General features: G+C 41.5%; 2 protein-coding genes across 2 annotated transcripts; both read right to left on the bottom strand.

Moving 5' to 3' along the window:
- Positions 1–2: 2 nt before the first annotated feature.
- On the bottom strand, positions 3–8533 carry inavaa (innate immunity activator a). Its single transcript, XM_080031489.1, has 10 exons — positions 8489–8533; positions 4444–4540; positions 3888–4018; positions 3609–3731; positions 3276–3510; positions 3119–3172; positions 2373–2598; positions 1825–1977; positions 1043–1730; positions 3–595 (listed from the first exon to the last, which is right to left on the bottom strand). Exons 2-10 carry the CDS (start codon positions 4526–4528, stop codon positions 503–505), a joined length of 1788 nt encoding a protein of 595 aa, XP_079887615.1. The 5' UTR covers positions 4529–4540; positions 8489–8533; the 3' UTR covers positions 3–502.
- A 2249-nt stretch (positions 8534–10782) lies between these two features.
- Positions 10783–12701, bottom strand: LOC307253614 (protein FAM107B; the record flags this gene model as incomplete). Its single annotated transcript, XM_080031727.1, has 5 exons — positions 10783–10908; positions 11233–11377; positions 11464–11605; positions 11752–11773; positions 12660–12701. The coding sequence occupies 5 exons, from the start codon at positions 12699–12701 to the stop codon at positions 10807–10809; spliced, it is 453 nt and encodes a 150-aa protein (XP_079887853.1). The 3' UTR covers positions 10783–10806.
- Between the last annotated feature and the right edge of the window lie 5151 nt (positions 12702–17852).

Below are 17852 nucleotides of genomic sequence, written 5' to 3'. Positions count from 1 at the left end.
CTTCAAAGGTTTATCAACAGTTTAGTAATATGTCTCTATGTTGCAAAGGGGAAAACTTTCAATAACATAAATACAGAATAATATTAAAGAATTATATTAGGAATGGAGAATTTCATTGGAAACTACTGAAGGTGAATTTTATGTGCAAAATGTGTGCCAGCTACAAATACAACCACAGCCACTTTGTCTTGAAATATCATGATCCATTTGGCACATTTATGAATTTGTATGAAACTCAATTCACCTCAGAAGTTTCAAGAAACGTTTATTAGAAAACTATTTAAAATAAATAAAACTGACATACCATCTTATAATAATTATTAAATTAAAAGATGAGAGAAAAATTTGCTCATCAGAGAACCGATGGGTCCAAGTTTTCTGCATGGCGTCAACATATAATCTCACAGAGAGTCCAAAGCCTTAATAAATACAGAGATAAATAAGAAAGGAGTAACACACGTCGTACTGAACATACTGCAGTAAAGAGCAGTAAAGGTCTCGGCTACACCTGGCTCACGATTTCAGCCTCCTCTGCGATAAACCACTGGATTGGAGTCCCGTCTGCAGCTCTCTGGAGGATCACATTACCTGAACCCTGAGGAAAGAGTCACAAAATCAGTGTTTACATCATGCATTACATACATACATCATTACATCATAGATTAGAGCTGCAATGAATAGTTGATTAATTACTTGATCACAAGGACATGAATCTACAACTATTTTAGGAATTAGTTAATGGTTTCAATCATTCTTCAAGCAAACATGCCCAACGTTTTGATGGTTCCAGTTTGTCGAATGCAAGAATGTGTTGCTTTTCCGTGTTTTAACTATATTGTAACCTGAAATTAAGAAACTCAAACATGACATTTGAGGTTGTCACCTTCGTACTCCAGGAAAATGCATTTTTCATTGTTTTACGACGTTTTGAAGATCAAACAATTCATTAATTTATAAAGAAATGGATCAACAGCCTTAACATACGACTCCTTTTAAATGATTTCAGACAGTGCAAGTGGCCTGTTTTATGCTCAGTACCCACCTGTGTAAATGGAGGCAGATGAGGAGAAGTGGGGCTAAGGGAGCTCTGTGGATCCATGCAGCCCGGCCGGAACTTGTGCAGCTGATTCCTCTGATGCCAGGACTTGAGCTCCTCTGACACTATCTCCCTGGGCATTAGTCTGATGGCGTGGTTGGGGTACTCCTTCAGCGAGGGCGTTCGCACCAGCCTGCTGTAAGGCGGAGGGAGCTTGAGGATATTATTTGGGGATGATGCCCCCTCCTGCCACTGTTTTTGCTGAGGGCTGCGTGCCACAGCAGAAGGAGACAGAAAGCAATTCCCCATGTTTGGGTCTTGAGGGGAGAGTGGGCCGTCCTCCGGGGTGGCCGTCATGTAGCCTGGGCTGCACTGAGACTGGCTGGTGTTCTTGTGCGGGCTGGAGAAGTTGGAGATCCCCTTCTTTTGTGCCCCAAAGTGGAATCCGTACGGTGGCGGGCAGAGCTTTGGGATCTCTGTAGGTCCCTCTCTGCCTGGAGAGCTGATACAGGAGGAGGAAGAGTGCTCGGAGCTGCTGTCCTCAGAGCTGGACTGGTAAGGCTGCAGGGGAGAGTACTCCGGAGAACGTACCATGAAGTCCGCCAGGCAACGCCGCGGGGGCAACCGGGCCCGTCCTCGGTTGTTCTCCGAGATGAGACGCTCCATGTCAGCAGCTGGCTTACTTTTTGGAAGTCTGAGGACAAATGTGTGTAATTGTAAAAATGAGCACACATGCAGTTATCCCCTGTGTGCATTACTGTACTATTAATATGACTTTACTGGTGTACCTGAAGGACTGGGAGTACTGGCGGCGTACGTGCAGCTCCGGTGTGGAGGGGGCACTGGTGGAGTGGTTGTGACGCAAAGCCGAGTTCATGATAAACTGAGAGATGGGAATCCTGCAGCCCTCTGCTACGGACACCTGGGTTCCTACTGGACTACTGCAGGCAGAAAAAACAGAAAATATGATGTGAGATATGAAATAAGTCCTGTAGCTTGTAGCCTTTACTCTACATTGTGCTGACCCAGTGACAAGAGAGCAGCATTACAGTACATAGAGGTGGGTAAGTTTGCTTCATTTGTAACCATAGGTAGTAAGCTCAATAAGCTTTAAAAACTTGAACATGCATGTTGCCTGTATTGATACTGATACTCATTGGATTTTTTTCACTTATAGACAAATGTTATTATGTAAAGTATTTTTGACTTATTTGTTTAGCTATGCTAATTTTTGTAGCTTTTATTATCTGTAATGTTAAACAGTGAGACACACTCAAGTACTCTCCCCAGTACAGATGTGTATTTAATGTGTTGTTATAAGACTTCAGACGCCTACCTGGACCTGCTGCTGCAGGCAGACTGAGGCTTAGCAGGCTTCTTGTAAGGCTGATCCAGACTAGACTCTTTCCACGGAGAGTTCTGGATGGGGGAGCGCTGGTACTCCACACTGAGCTGGCTTGATGACTGCTGGGATGACTGCAGGGTCTTGGCTGACAGCTGCAGGGGGTCAGAGTAGGAAGAGCCCAATGCTGGAGAAGAGAGAGGGCCAAGCGAGTCCACATCTATGGATAATCACACAACAAGCAATGAGTCAGAGGCAGGCCTGTCAGACTTTCATTATTTTTGCATAAGTTTAACAACAAAGATGTGGGAATGCTTATTGAGAATGGCTGTCTTTTCAGCCACCAAAATGCCCCAAATCTACATGATCTATTAAATACACTGGTGGAAGGGAACTGAGTGTATTTGCTCAAGCATTGTACAACAGTACAATTTGGAAGCACTTGTATTTTACTACTACGAGTAGTTTTGGTACTTTGAGTATATTTTGTGTTTATACTTGCCCGTTTACTTAAAATGTTCAATGCATGACTTTTACTTGTTAGAGTATTTCTCCCACTTTGGTATTCCTACTTTTAAGTAAAAGAGTTGAGTACTTCTTCCACAACAAAGATGTGGGAATGCTTATTGAATGCTAGTTACATAACTCATACACTTTCTTACTATATGTGTAAATAGAGGCATGTAATAGAGTGATGATGATCTTCAAAGCTTGTATGTATAGATGTACTCCCCACTCACCATCCAGGGCCACCACATCAGACAGGGAACTGTCATCAGACATGCTCAGATGATCTGCATTCAGAAAGGGAACATTTGAATTCTCCATCAAACAAACTGTAAAGGTTCATGGGTGCAATGCACAGTTTGGCCTGAAGAGGGCAGCAGTGTCACTCACCTTTGTTTTGTCTTGTTGAGATTGTGACGCATGGTGAGTTGCACTCGCTCTTGATCCTGTGATGTAACACGGCCTCCTGCAGTTCCTTCACTTTCTTTTCCTCCCTCTTGCACTGCTGCAGCCGGCTCTTCTTCTGTGGTTTACTGAGTTTCCCCTCCACCGACAGCTTGCGGGACGCCTCGTAAATCTGCCGCTGAAGAGCCAAATCCGTTTCCAGCGCTTGCAACTCTCCATCCTAAAAGACAATTTCTGACAATTAGTTTAAGCTAAGGAATTGTGGTCCGTTTTGCACTTTTATCTGATTTTCACACAAAAATTGTCGGCTGCCCGTACCTGTTTATCTAGATGGATCAGACCTTCATCCAGCTTGAAGGAAGCTCCAATCCTCCTTCTGACTCGAGGTAGCTCCTCATCAGGCATCAGAGGAAAGTCTGAGGGCAACTTTCCTGTCAGCTCCTGTGAATTCAAAATACATTAAAAAAAACATAAACACAAAATGCAATTATAACAATTTCAATCTTTTACAATGTTTCTAATAATAAATATATTACTAGTCAGACAACAAAATAATGTATTGGTAAGTTTACATGTTATCATCTAGAATTGACTTACAGCCTCTTTGATGCAGAGCTTCCTGAGCTCCAGCAGGCAGAGCTCTAAACGCTCCTCCAGAGACTGATGCTTCAGCTTAAGGGCTCTGGTGTGAGTCAGGTCTTTCACCGGGGACGTTGGGCTGTCTGGACCTGCAGCGGACACACAGAAGATCAGAACTGTATCAGTCATTGAAATTAATATACTATTTACTGTATCTACTGTATATAATGGAGTGCTCTAAAATACTTGCTTTGTTTGCACATGGAGTTCTTAGTACTCTTACTTACAGCAGGTGCTTTATGGTATTTTGTACAACATATTGTTGTGGTAGTATTTCGGCACACACAACATTAATTTTTCTGCTGCCTGCACGGTGTGACATAATGTTGTGTGTCGCCAACCTTGGATGTTTAACTATGTCTGGACTATGTCTGTGTATCTTGTTTTGTTGTGTATGTTCCCCTAAAATGATGTCCCGTATTATTGTCTTTTCTATTGATTATGAAGTCCTAAGCTATAAAAGACATGTGAAAATCGGACTCAGTATTTTTGTATTTTGCATTGATGTTTTTACCAGAGTGCAAGATGATCCCACTGTCAGTGTCACTGATCTCCTCTTTACTCTCGATGGCCGTCATCTCTACTTTCTGCTCGTACATTTTTGGAAAAACCTGTTGAAATAAGAGGATTTCAGATTAGTAAAAGTTAGACTGACCACTTACAAAATGATAGATTCCCCTGTTGTTTCCGGCCACATGGCTTCATTCATGCTCTCTCCTGCTGCTTTACTTAACAAAAGTGAATGACTGGCGAGTGTCCTTTCACACACTTTTCCATGCAGCTCTCCGTCCCCTCCTCCTCCTCCTCCAACTCTTTCTCCCTCCCATGCTCACTCACAAAAGAGGTAGACCCCCGAGGTTGACTCGGCACATGTGCAGGGGTTAATCCGAATCGTGGTGCCATGGTGACGGGGCACGGTGCGGCTGGCTAGGAGAGCGTGTCGCTGTGAGGCGTGTCAGAGGGCGTTTAAAGAGCCCAGGCCCCGAAAAAGAAAGCAGATGGCAGTGGGAATTACCCCACTCATGGACTGCACCTGTTCCCCCCATGCACCCCTCCCTGAGCTCCTATTCAACCAGTGTCCAGAAAACCCTCTGGGGGCTTTGAAGTGGAAGAATGTCTCAATGCTGGGCTTGTCCACGCAGCATCAAATCACAAGGTCCCCGCTGACTCCTGTGCAACACTCCCAGTTTCACAAACACACTTTCATGTTTAAGGGCTGCTCTGTGCCATTGTTGCCCTCTACCAAACATCTGACTGACAATAAACAAAAAAACGAGATGCAGAGGGGAACGACAGAATGAAGAGGACAACAATGGCAACAACAAATTGCAGATAACGGATAGGGATAAGTCGAGACTTCAAAACCCGGCCCGAGGGCTGTGTGTGGCTGCTGCTGCAGTGAAATCACCTACAAGAGAAGTTCATTTTATAAAATTTTTAGGTCAAACAATTCATTCTGGATCTCACATGTCTTCCAAAACCCAAGACTTCTCCTAAAAAAGGCAGGCAGATTAAAGGAGACACGTTATGGGTTCTCACATGATAAAGGATATCATTAGCTATTTGCTTCAATGCAACACATTCATAAACTTGTTAACTTGTGGACCCCTAAAGCTGTCTCTGTGAAAACATCATGTAAAGAGAGCTCATGTGCAAAGTAAATTGTTATTAGTGAGGAAGAAAAGATAGAGAAGATGAGCTTTAAAAAGGCACCACCCACATGAATGAATGTGATGCTAAGGCTGCTGTCTGTAATCCTCAGCTCTTGTCTCATCCTCTGTGTTTGGAGATGGGTATCAGGTCTTTTTCCTGTATAGGGACATGGAAGACACAGCAGCCACCCGTGTGGATGAAAAACTCCTCTGACAGGATATTATTGTGTATCCCATTGGCCTGGCCCATTCACCACAACAACTCATGTGAACTGACGCAGCCGGTAGCACAATGAGGCACAGGGAGCTCGAGCCAGTAAAACAACAGTACAACAAAAGGCCCTGTATCCACCAACCGGCCTCAATAATCTGCTGTGGGCACAATATCTGCTGACAACTCCGCTTTGGTTCTGAGCAGTGTTGTTGGGCCAACATTGAGACAAGGCTGCAGTGAGAGGTGGGGAAAGGAAGAGTACTGAGTTTTTTTTTAACTGTACATGGTCGGGGACAGATGTTCTCTCCGACACACATGGCTCCTTGCTGCAGCCATCTAAAAAAACTAAAAACTTCGACAAGAATCTGTCCCGGTAATCAAAGACAGGCAGGGTAATGTGGGATTTACCCACTTACACCCCATAACTCTCTGAAGACTTTCACAAGAGACTGTGGTCGGAGGTCTAGAATAAGTGAGTGGGTGGGTGGTTGGATGGATGGGTTCGGGTAAAACAGAACATCTAACGAGAGGTTGCAGCATTATTGCCAAGACGTTGATGCCATTTGTCATAGCTTTGATAAAAAAGACCTGGAGTCATCCTGGGAGTTTTGAAATTATTCTCTAAGGGAGAGCCAAAAAACAATACTTTTCTTGATCAAGTGTAACAGGAACAGCAGCCCATTTCCTGACGGGGATAACTGCTGATAGCACAGTCTCCACCCGCCCGGCAACCTTGATTGATGTAGTCATAACATCTTAATTGTGGCACATTTGATCACCACTTAAGGGAACGTGTCGGGGACGGGCGCTGACCATCCCACACCCATCCTCTCGCTGCTCTCCAGACCGTGACAGTGTGGCATCTTAAGGAAGCGGGTGTTTATGGCAAGAGATCATGATGTGGATTCACTGTCTCCCAGACTTCCCCCGCCACCCTTTCCCATGAGCCTTTTGGATCCAGGATCTCCTGGAATGCCGCCACCACCACCGCTGTGCTCATTACCACTGTGGTCGGCCCTGGAATTACCGATGGGGACCAGCCTCGCCGAGTGAAAACAGTTGAGGGATGCCTGAAACCAGACCGGGGCCTTGCTCGAACCCTGTAATTAAGATTCTCCACTGAATGCTGATACTATGGAAGAAACCAAACGACTTTACAGCATGCTTTATTTCAGAGTCTGATGAAAAGCCAAAAATCCATTCAGCAAATGGGTCCACTCTGTACACAATATGGGTTGCTGCTGGAAGAAAAGTGCATCAATGTGGGGGAGCGGCAGCAGAAGAAGAAGTAGAAGAAGAAAAAAAAATAAGTGTTGTATTACAAAGCGCGTCACTGGAGTCAGATCTTTGTCTTTAGAAGCATTGCTGAGTGTGGAAACTCCACAGACTGCAGCAAAATGCAGACAAGGGGCTGTAATAGCATAAAAAAGTTAAGGTTATGGGTAAACTCAACTGTATCGAAGCCTCAAACGTTGTCAGTGTCTTTCCTTTGTCGGTTTAACAATGTGAAGTACTCTTATTGCTCCAGTAGAGACAATGCAGGGGTAATAAGCACCATATCAGCCTGCCCTCAGTCACTGGAGGCCATATGCTGGCCAGACACACCAGCCCTGTCGCGGCAGCCCAACAACAGCGTGAAAACACAGGGCAAGAAGAGATGCCCCATTGTTCACCAAAGGCTGATGGGCTGGTTGGGGGATCATGACACCTTGTCCCTCTGACTCATCATTTCTGTGGCATTTGAATGAACAATGACTGAGGGTCATCTCTGGCCACTGGCAGGATGTGGTTCCTGCTTTTTACCCAACAAGTACCCACTGTTGACACAAGGACTAGGGCACAACAGCACAGAGGTGTTGTCTTTAGCACCCCAGTAGCACCGAACGTCTGTATGAGAAAGTGTTTATTCTGCTGCTGTGGGCACAAAGAACTGCCATCAGTCGGTCGCCCCCTCACAGACACTCAAGTGTTGTTTAACTGTGAAAGCAACCTGTTCATGGTAGAACACAGAGCAAGATTAAACTGCAAAGACCTAACACAGTCTTCCAAACTCGGTTGTTTTGTGTTCATTAATCATGATTCCATAGTGTGATAGTTGCAACACTGTTTTATTTAAACTGTAAATGAATACCTTTTTAAAAATGTTTTAACATAGTATTTTTGCCAGAAGAAGGCTCGAGGTTGATCCATAGGTAACTTAACTTAGTAAAAATGGTAAAAGAAAATATTCAATTACAATTCCTGCAATAACAATTTTACAATAGTAAAATTTGGCTACATAAGTATTATCCATCATATTTTCCCTCACGTTTTACATGTAAAAATTGAAGTAGCCTAGTGTCAAAGAAGACAGTTCCAGAAATTTGAACTAGTTGACTACCTTTTGATGGTAGGTTGAATACAGAACCTGAGTATCGTACTTTAGGCCTACTTTACAACAGTGAAGAAAACTGAATAAATGGCATGTGTAATGACATGATTTAGACATTTTAATATTTTAAAATGTAATTTATTATAGCCCAAATAGCTAACTGCTCTCTGACAGGCATCTGAAGTTGCCGACTCATAACAGCTTCCCTCGTCTTAGACATAGGCTACCTATTTATAGCTTTATACTGCTGGTGGTACTGTAATAATGTTGCTGTCCGATCATTTATCTTTACATCATGTTGTTAACCTACGGAGAGTCTTACCTTGTAGTGTTTAGCTGCTCCTATACAGCATCCTTTCTGAGGCAGAAGGAGTTGACTTTCTCTGGTCTGATGTTTGAGAAGCGCTTGGGACATCTGTTAAGTCTACTCCACTTTGTCGGTTAAGGGGGAAATGCTTCATTGATTCTTTCTAAAGTATTTATTAGGCGATTCATTATTTTTATATATAAATGTTTTATATAATAAGTCTTTCTAAATCTTTATTAAACCCATTTAAATGTATTTATTTTCACTTAAGTAGGATTTTAACCCGCAAATGTTCATTTTGATGCCGGTGATGTCCCCCGCACTCTTTTAAAATGGTTTGGTCCGACGTCCCGACTTTTCAGACACACTCAGCGTATTGACGCAGCACGCGACGCACAGAGGGGGCTTTTAAATTAAAGAAGAGGCACAAAAACAAGAATGGCCGGAGGGAGAGGCAAGTTAGTAAAACCCAGGACAGCTGGCAAGTAAGTGATGGCGGTGAACAACACCACACTCACTCACTTGTTCCTTCCGCCATGATGATGAAAAACAGAGCAATGTGTGATGTTTGGGTCCATATGGGCAACCCATCCATCCATTTCTCAACAATCCAAGAGTAGGCCTACATTAAACACAATTAAAGTCTAAAGTAGAAACAGTCAGATATATATTTGATTAGCATTAAACAGAAACAACATAGCATACCAGTGTATGGAATACTGTGTTAAATCATGCATTTAAAGTAGAGGTAGGCCTAGTCTATGGGCCTTCTACAATATTTTACATTTGCAGGATATAAGAAAGTTTGTAGGCCTATGTATTGTTGTACTAGAAATACCAAAATAAATAAATAAATAAATAGGAAATACTCAAGTAAAGTGAAAATACCTTTAAACTACCTTGTACAATGTAGGCCTATAGTTTCTTTCCAGCACTGTGCTCCACTACATTTCACAGGGAAATGTACTTTTTGCTCCACTGTATCTATTTGACAGACACCATCACTAGTTTCTTTGCTGATTAGGAATTTAAAGATCAATTATCAGCATAAAAATATTATCTGATATCCTAATAGTTATGAGAGTTATCTCCCTGGACAGCTACAATATTAAAATGGTTTGATTAATTGGTTGATTTTATTTGACCATTTGATATAAAATATGAACAGCACTCTCATACATTAAAATACATAAATAGTCAGTGATAACACAAAAAAGCCCAAATGCTTATTTCCATTGTGGTTCTTAACTGTTTGTATCAGTGGCAATAATCCAATAATATAATACAGTCACTATACAAATCTTTGTGTTTTTGATGCTTTAGGTAACAAGTAGACATTTCCTGGTTAAACTTAAGTTAGAAAAAATAATTATTCCTCACGACTGATTATGTGTAGCCCTTTTGGGTTGCATTTGTTAATAATCAAAATATATCTCTGAAATAACACAGCGACTAATTTTATTTGCCTTCGGCCGGTGGTTTTACCCAACTATCCCATGTCTCCAGTGCCTTAACCAGGCCCTTGGGTATTCCTAGCCTATATATCCTGAAAAGCCTCCTCCAGATGGCCTGTGCTTTCTCCTCTGTCCCGTGATGGAATGAAAAGATCAGCTAATTAAACAAAATCCCAAAGCCATGTGAAAGAACCGCGAGAGTCCTCGGGGAGAAGAGCTGCATGCAAATCAATTCCCAGTGCTTTACATTGCGTCCGACAAAACAATACATCCCTGCAAACCATAAAGCCTTTATTTCCACAGTGCACAGACACACTAAAAATACGACAACATAATGACAGAAACATATCAACAAACATGCAAATTTGTAACACTGGGGGATACACTGTATGTATTGACTGGAAACAGATCTGTGCAGAAATGCCTCTGTTAGCAATTGCATAGTGATTTTACAGGAAGTTAAAGAATTAGTGGCCCTTCCACTAAACAAACAATAAAACAGTCTTATGCTCATATAATCCAGGAAGAAGCATGATTAGTCGATTTGAAAAAAGAAATAAAAAACATAAAAAAATATCCATCCTCTGAACAGCAGTAGCTTTCTCTTGACAAATATTGATCCACATAATTCTGAATAAAAAATTACCACATCCACCCCCTCATCAGAAACAGGACTGTGACAAAGTTTTATGGAGACAGTCGTGGACTATGTGTTTCATCTGGTGATTCCTTACACAAATATCTAAATGCAATTTAAAATTCACTAAGAGATGTGCGGTGAGCTGGTGTTTCTGTCATGTTCCTTTGCCAGAGGGTGAACGCAAAGATAGGGCCACTATGGTGAGATGCTGCCTTGGGGCCGACTGGAGCCTCGGGGTCTCACTGCTCAAACGTCTGTGTTCGCCTCAGATTGTCCTTCACACGGACAAACTCTGGGATCTTCTGCTGGTTCTCCTGCCGCCTGATCTCCTCCTGCTCATACTGGGAAAAAGGGACAAACCACTGAATCAGCCTGTCAGTGTCGTCCAGCTCAACCACCATATAGTTAGTCCAGACCAAGAGCAGCTTGCCCCTCACAAATATTCCTCAAGATTTAAAAAGAGAGAGAAAGAGAGAGAGAGAGATCTTGAGGGTATATGGCCATACATTTTGATTTCAGATTTAGAGATGATTAAGGCTGTAATCAACTTTTTTTTTAAAATTACATTGAAACATACAGACAAGATTTCACCACCAAGCAATCAACATAACATTTCATATAAACTTTGTGAAATGGCTCTTAGCTGTCTGTTTTGTGTCTCTGACCTCTTGCAGCTTCTGTTGCCTCTTGCGGAGCTCCGTCTCCAGATCGGAGGGCCGCCGCTGTGCCATCTCCTCCTCCCTGTGCAGCTCCATTCTACGCTGCTCCAACACTCGCTTCAGCTCAGGCTTCTCCTCCAGCACTAGGCCCCTGCACGGTCAGAGTCAGATAGACTCACACATTGCCCTGATCTAATTCAAATGTTGACCACATTAGGACGTTTTTCAGTGTTGTACCGTTTATGGCTGAGCAGCAGCTCCCGGTGCAGGTTCTGGTAGCTGGGCGCCTCCGCTGAGGAGCCATTCAGTTTCCTGGGCTGAACATTGTTGTCAACACTGCAGTCTGCTGTGGACTGACGGGACAAATGCTGGTGGCTCTCTGAAGAATAAAAACATTTTTATAACACTATCTGTTGACTCTCACTTTAAATTCCTCAAATACATTCTTATTCCAAATGAATAAATGGAAAAACAGAAAGATTTTTTTTGTTGAAATGGGGCAAATAGGGGAAGAAGACACTATACCCACTATGCCACGAGCGCCCCCCTAACAGAAAGAATATTGACACATTGTGACACATTGACACTCATTGATTGCTCTAATTTTTTCTTTTTATCTTTTTATATATCTTTTATCCTTTTATATTACTGGAATGTCTTATGCCGGACTGACCTGTAGATTGTATTCTATTATCAACCCTACATATGACTTCTGAAACTGAAACACTAAAGCCACTAAACACTAATTAGTCTCGGGCATTTCTATATATTGTTAAAGTATAGGATTTCAGTAAACAATTAATTTTAACAAATCAATTAAAGGAAAAAACCTGTGAACTGAAATAACGGATCCAGTCTGCTTTCCTTTTGTCTGGTAAGTACTTATAAAAATAATCCCATCAAATCGATCTTTAGCTATCAATCAAATATATAAAAAATATTTTTTTTGCGTTAAAATACCTTTTTTGCGATGTCCATAAACTGGTTTCTGTCATTTCATTTGTGTGACAGAAGAGGAAGAAGAGAAGAAGAGAGGGTTAGGGTAACATTAGTAATTTGTTGTAATTACTTAACAACCACTAACTGAGCCAAACATGTTTATATTGAGGTAACTAAATATAGGTACCAAAACTGCTTTGTCAAAACTTCTTAATTTTAACCTCCATCTGATTGGAGAGAGGTTATAATTAGATACTGTCAGGGCTAAAAGAAACAGTGCCCGCTGTGCTGCTTACGCAGGTGAGCTGTGTTGCCTTGGAGCACAAAGGTGACGTAACGCTCTGTCACATAAACAGTGGAGTATTTGAAAACAAATGCGAGCAATTAAAAAAGAAAGACAGATAAAAACACATAAATGGCCACATTTATCATGACATGACAACGTGGAGTGAAAACTTGGCATGGTGTGACAGATACCTCTGAAATAGAGATACCTCTGTCACACCCAAGCCAAACAACCAGTAGGTAAAGATCATGTTGAACATGTAACAGATGGTGGATGCTGTTGTAAACGGCCGAGCTGCCTTTCTCAGACAAAGTTAAGCCAGATGATAACAGCAGATTTCAATCATAAAGTTCTACTCCTGAGATGCTTGGAGCCTCAACACTGTATTTGTGATTGTGCCTTTTACTGTCCCTGTCACTGACATAAGCCTCCAAATCCTGTCCCTCCTTGGGGCCCCCTGCAGAGAGGCTGAGCTGTGTGATAATGTGACGGGTCTCTGACCTGATGGAAGCTATTGTTACAGTCAGGGCCTGCAGGGCTGGGACCAGTTCGAGCAAAATCACTCCACTAGTCCACCTTATTTCACGACTTCTTGTTCTCTCTAAAACACACGCTCTGAATTATATTATCACTAGCTGACACTAATTTTAACTTCAAAAACATCAACATATCAGATAAAATAGAACTTTTTTTTTTCATCCTGAGTGTAAATATCATGTCAAAAAAACATTGGTTCTAAATAAAACAAATTGATTTGTGAATCAATGGAGCATTTATTTGCAATAACCCGGTATTACAGTATTACTGGAGTATACGATATACACATTTAATAAATCTTGTGTTAGATAGTTTTCATTGTGGAAAAATAAACTTAAAAGACACACAAACTGCACTACTGTCTACTCTGCAACATTATTATAGATTGTCCCAACAACAGCACATAGTTTCTGTCTTTGAAGAAGGTATACAACAAGTCTATTGTGTAATATCTTCAGTTCAAAATATACCATGACAGTAAATTCGCTGAGGCTACACTCACAGTCAACTCAACCACTGACAGATGGCCCCCAGACCCAGCGTTGACCCCTCACTCATCAGACAAGAGTAAACAATCAAACGTGCAGGCACTCACTTTTTTTGCAGCTGACCCCTCCATGGCAGGATGGTGGAGGTCCACTGTCTCCGTCCAGTAACAGTGGTCGGTCTCAGTCCATCGTTAAAATAATCATTCCTCCTCACATAGCCTGCCTGTTGTGTTTCTTTGCTGCAACACAGTCCAACATATTGCTGTTGGGGGATACTCCACTACTCAAAGAGCCACCTAGCAGTCATCAATAGTGGTAGTAGACACTGAAATCTTCAAGATTACCTCACAACCCCCATAAGGCACAAGACGCTAGATTAGTTAATTGCCACAGACGCAAATGCAGCTTAAAACCATCCTGGCATGGCACCACTACCATGCATCTCCACAGAGCCCATTAATACTGAAAGAGAGTCCGACAACAAAAGCGCTATGACAAGCCAACATGCCGTTTGTAGTGTGAAGTAGTTGGATTTTCACTCTTTGGTCATTGTTTCTTATTGCTTATTGAAGGTACAGGAAAGTGGGATTTTGAGCAGTAGGCATACCGCTACAGCCTTAAATATATGGCATAAGCTTCATTTAAGCATTTGTTTGCTTCTTTGTTTTATATTTTATTGGGACAATGCAGTAAAAACAGGAAGTGTTACATATGTCAAATAAATGCAACATAAATGCTGTGACTGCCTTTTAAATTCAATCAAATACATTTACTGAGTGTAAATGAATCCGTTGAATACTGTATTTCTTCAAAATGTTATTTAAGTTACAACTATGCAATAAAACTATTACATGTATGGTAATGGAATTTTGTATGTATAATTTATGTTGTTTCATTCAAGAAATACAAAGATGATAGAAAGCAGCAGGGAAGGACTTTACCGGTGATGTCCACGTGAGGTCGACAAACAACTGTTTACTGTTTGGGGCTTTTAATATCCCATGATTCATTTCGGTTTTTACCTTAAAACCGACCCGGATGTTCTTTTTCTTCATAGTTTGAATGGGTTGTTTGCAGCGTGGATGTGTGAGTGTTTGATGAGAGATTGAGTGAGTGAATGAGCGGCGTTTGTTGTGTGTATGTGTGAAGGTATTTACTTAAAAAAAATCTACACAGTGATCTTATTTGATCTGGTCTGAGTTTGGCTCTACTCAGATCGGAGATGATATGAAAAGCGCTCTCGAGCCTCCGTGGCTATGAGAAGTTGGCACGAGTTTAACCTCCAGGGCCTCCACGCCTTTGTGTTGTGGATCAGAGGTGATGAATTTGATCAGATATACAAGTTCTGAGTGAGTTTGGGTTCACCCCGAGCCTCACAATGGACAATGAGTAAAGAAGCGATTCTGATCTGACCACAACCAACGAGTAGCAACGAGCCCTGGGCGGATATTTGACCGATTTAAACTGCGAAACAACGCTGGCTGTTTATTTGTTTGAAAAACAAGATGTCTTCCTTCTGTTGGCAGTTAAGTCGCTTTAAATAGCGGATAGTTACTTTACAGTTGGAAGTCAAGTATGTACTCCCAACCAAGACTATTCGTCGTAAACGTATTGCAGCTATCGAGTGGAAGTCAAAAACACATGTAATTAGGCTACCTAGCCTAGGCTACATTACACGATTCACGGTGATTAAAGTTGGCCTACTGTCGACATTGTAGCGTCACCATCATCTTCGTTGGTTATCCAGACTAGAAGCAGCTACGGACTTATTGCTGCCTTTAACATCATGCTATGGGGTTGCTGTCCTTTATTTGTCCATGGTTGTGGTTCAGTGCTAGCTCCAGTTTGAAAGGATAGGTTCATATTTCTTCCCAAGTCTTACACAACTTGAGACTACTATCACACTACAGTTTGTGTGGACATGCCCTTTGAGCAATTTCCATGTAGGCCTTAGTTTCAAAATCCTTTGTCGTTTGCTGTGCACTACATCTAGGCTGCAAGATCCGTCGAAGAACACAAAAGTGAAAATAATCGAGTGCAAAGACTATAAAATGTATATATCTAAAATGGAATGCAAAAATGAAATACTTTAAATAGAAATATCTTTAATATTAACAGATGTAGGACTATTTGTTACATGGGTCTAAAATATATGTAAAAAACAGACAGGGAAGTGCTTTGGAGTTGAAGTAAGAGATTGAGGTGCTGCCTTTTACATGTAAAAATACACAATTCAGTCAAAGCAAATTTTGCAATCTGACAAACAGGAGGAAATGGTATAGTGGCCAGTAGGACCATGTTTTTAGAGATTTTTGAACCTATCCTTTCTCATGTATCCATCACAGGGTTCGACATAACGTATAGCCCGATGGCCCGGGGCCAGTAAAATCATATGCAGGGCAAGTTGATTGGCCAGTCACTGTCCCGCCCGGGCCAGTGACTGGCCAATCACAGTTCAGTATATTTTTGTAGACTACATCATGGTTCATTGAAATGCGCGTTGAGAGTCGGAATGAAAGCAGTGTTTATTTAAGACTCAATATAATAAACCTAATATAAAATATATTTTTTAATGAAAGGCCAGTGGACAACCGATGCGTGGGCGTTTTGACAGGCTGAGCAACAAGCGGGTGCACTCTCGCTCCGTTGGCAGAGCTGCCTACCGTCCGCCTGCGAGTCGACAAATCAGTCGACTTGCTTTGCCCCCTTTCTTCCCACAGCAGAGGTGTGCAGAAAATGATAACTGCGCTTTTCCTTTATCTGCCGCCGTAATGTTACAATATTTGCATCCAAGCTCCAATGGTAATACAAATGAGAGGCGTTATTTAAACGCTGTGAATGCGTCTCCGGTGATTGTGTCGGTTGTAGACAGAAACGAACGGAGGGACTCCGCTCACTGTACAGTTCCTATAGTCGCGCAGTTTGGCACTGTGTTTCCAGGCTCGAGACATTCAATCAGATCGCGGAAGTCTTTCCCATTGAAATCGCTAACGGGGAGAATATCCCCGGTTATTATTTTAGCCACAAACCACAGTTCATCTGCGCAGCGGCTCACTCGCTGCCGAGATCACACGGTGAAACGCTGCTGTGATCGGACGAAGGCATTGTGTGTTTCTAAGGTGATTTAACGTCATAGTCTTAGACGAGCGTTTAACTTATGCTGCATATTTTGCACTGCATTGTTTTTTATCAATAGTTTGAAAAAATGGTCCCACACCGGACTCTTATGTGAAGCTGCCACTTCATGGAGAAGTGACACTCCTGCAGCGCGCTCACGACCAGACGTGAACTCACATACACGGTGAAATCTCCCATTTAAAAAAACGGCATAACCCACTGATTTTCGGATTTCTATTCTATTTTTAAAGTCAACTTGAGCGCAAGTGGAAAACCGGTCATTCGGTCGACACATTCACATCCCTAATGCATATAGAGAAAGTAATAAAAACAGCCTACCACACCACAAAGAATGATCAGACCTTCATATCTTATTTTTTTTTTTACGTTTGAACATGACTTCTGCAGGTGAACTATTCATTAAACTGCCCAAATTCAAGAATACAAACAACCATCAAACTACTGGACTTTAAAATACTGGCCGACTCTTTCAACATACTTTCAGTTGTAGGCTTCTAATTCAATATGTTTGCCTGGTTTTTATATTATGTGTATGAGCAATATCAACATTTCATATAATTAACTATAAGAAAAATAACCAAATCTAAAGGGAATATATATACTGTTACAGTATAGATATTCCCTTTAGATCTGGTTATCTTTCTTTATTTTTCTAATACAGGTATTATAATTATTGACACTAAATTATGAAGAAAAAAAAAGTGTGTGCAGGGCCAGTGAAAATATACAAGGGGCCAGTAAAACTCGGATCCACTGGCCCGGCGGGCCAGTAGGAAAAAAAAGTTATGTTGAACCCTGCCATCAGCACAGTTCATCAATATTCACCTTTCTCCCTCTTTTATTCTTTAAATGAGTGCATCAGTGTATGCTAAGTTGTCAGCATATCAGCTGGTGTATTGTATACTTACCAATACTTACACATAAATAAGACTAGATCCTAATTCTGCCTTAATAGAACACCCTGCAATAAAACCTTCCCTAGTTAGGGTTATCATGTTGTGTGAATTATTGAGGTATTGAGCTGTAGGCTACTTACTATTTTGTCCATTCCATTTATAGCAATTTGTGGAAAAAAAATGAAACCCTTCAATATAAAATAAATACATTACAACAGTAGCCTACCACTTTGGACATTTCTATTGTATCCCTTTCTATTATTATTTTTTGTATGGATAAATCAGATAAACAAAAAATATATGACAAAGTCTCGCGATAATAAACGTTAGATTTTACGATGA

Source organism: Ammodytes marinus (assembly GCF_949987685.1).
Source record: "Ammodytes marinus genome assembly, chromosome: 7".
In the NCBI taxonomy this organism is placed as follows: Eukaryota; Metazoa; Chordata; class Actinopteri; order Uranoscopiformes; family Ammodytidae; genus Ammodytes; species Ammodytes marinus.
Note: the sequence above shows the minus strand (reverse complement) of the source record. Positions and strands in the feature narration are given on the sequence as shown.

What these genes read in the sequence shown, in the direction of transcription:
- inavaa (XM_080031489.1), bottom strand. Translation starts at nt 4,528, where the DNA reads ATGTACGAGCAGAAAGTAGAGATGACGGCCATCGAGAGTAAAGAGGAG. An exon ending in TGATCCATCTAGATAAACAG is followed by an intron (nt 3,511 to 3,608) that starts GTACGGGCAGCC and finishes ATTGTCTTTTAG; the next exon opens with GATGGAGAGTTGCAAGCGCT. An exon ending in ATCTGCCTCCATTTACACAG is followed by an intron (nt 596 to 1,042) that starts GTGGGTACTGAG and finishes CTCTTTCCTCAG; the next exon opens with GGTTCAGGTAATGTGATCCT.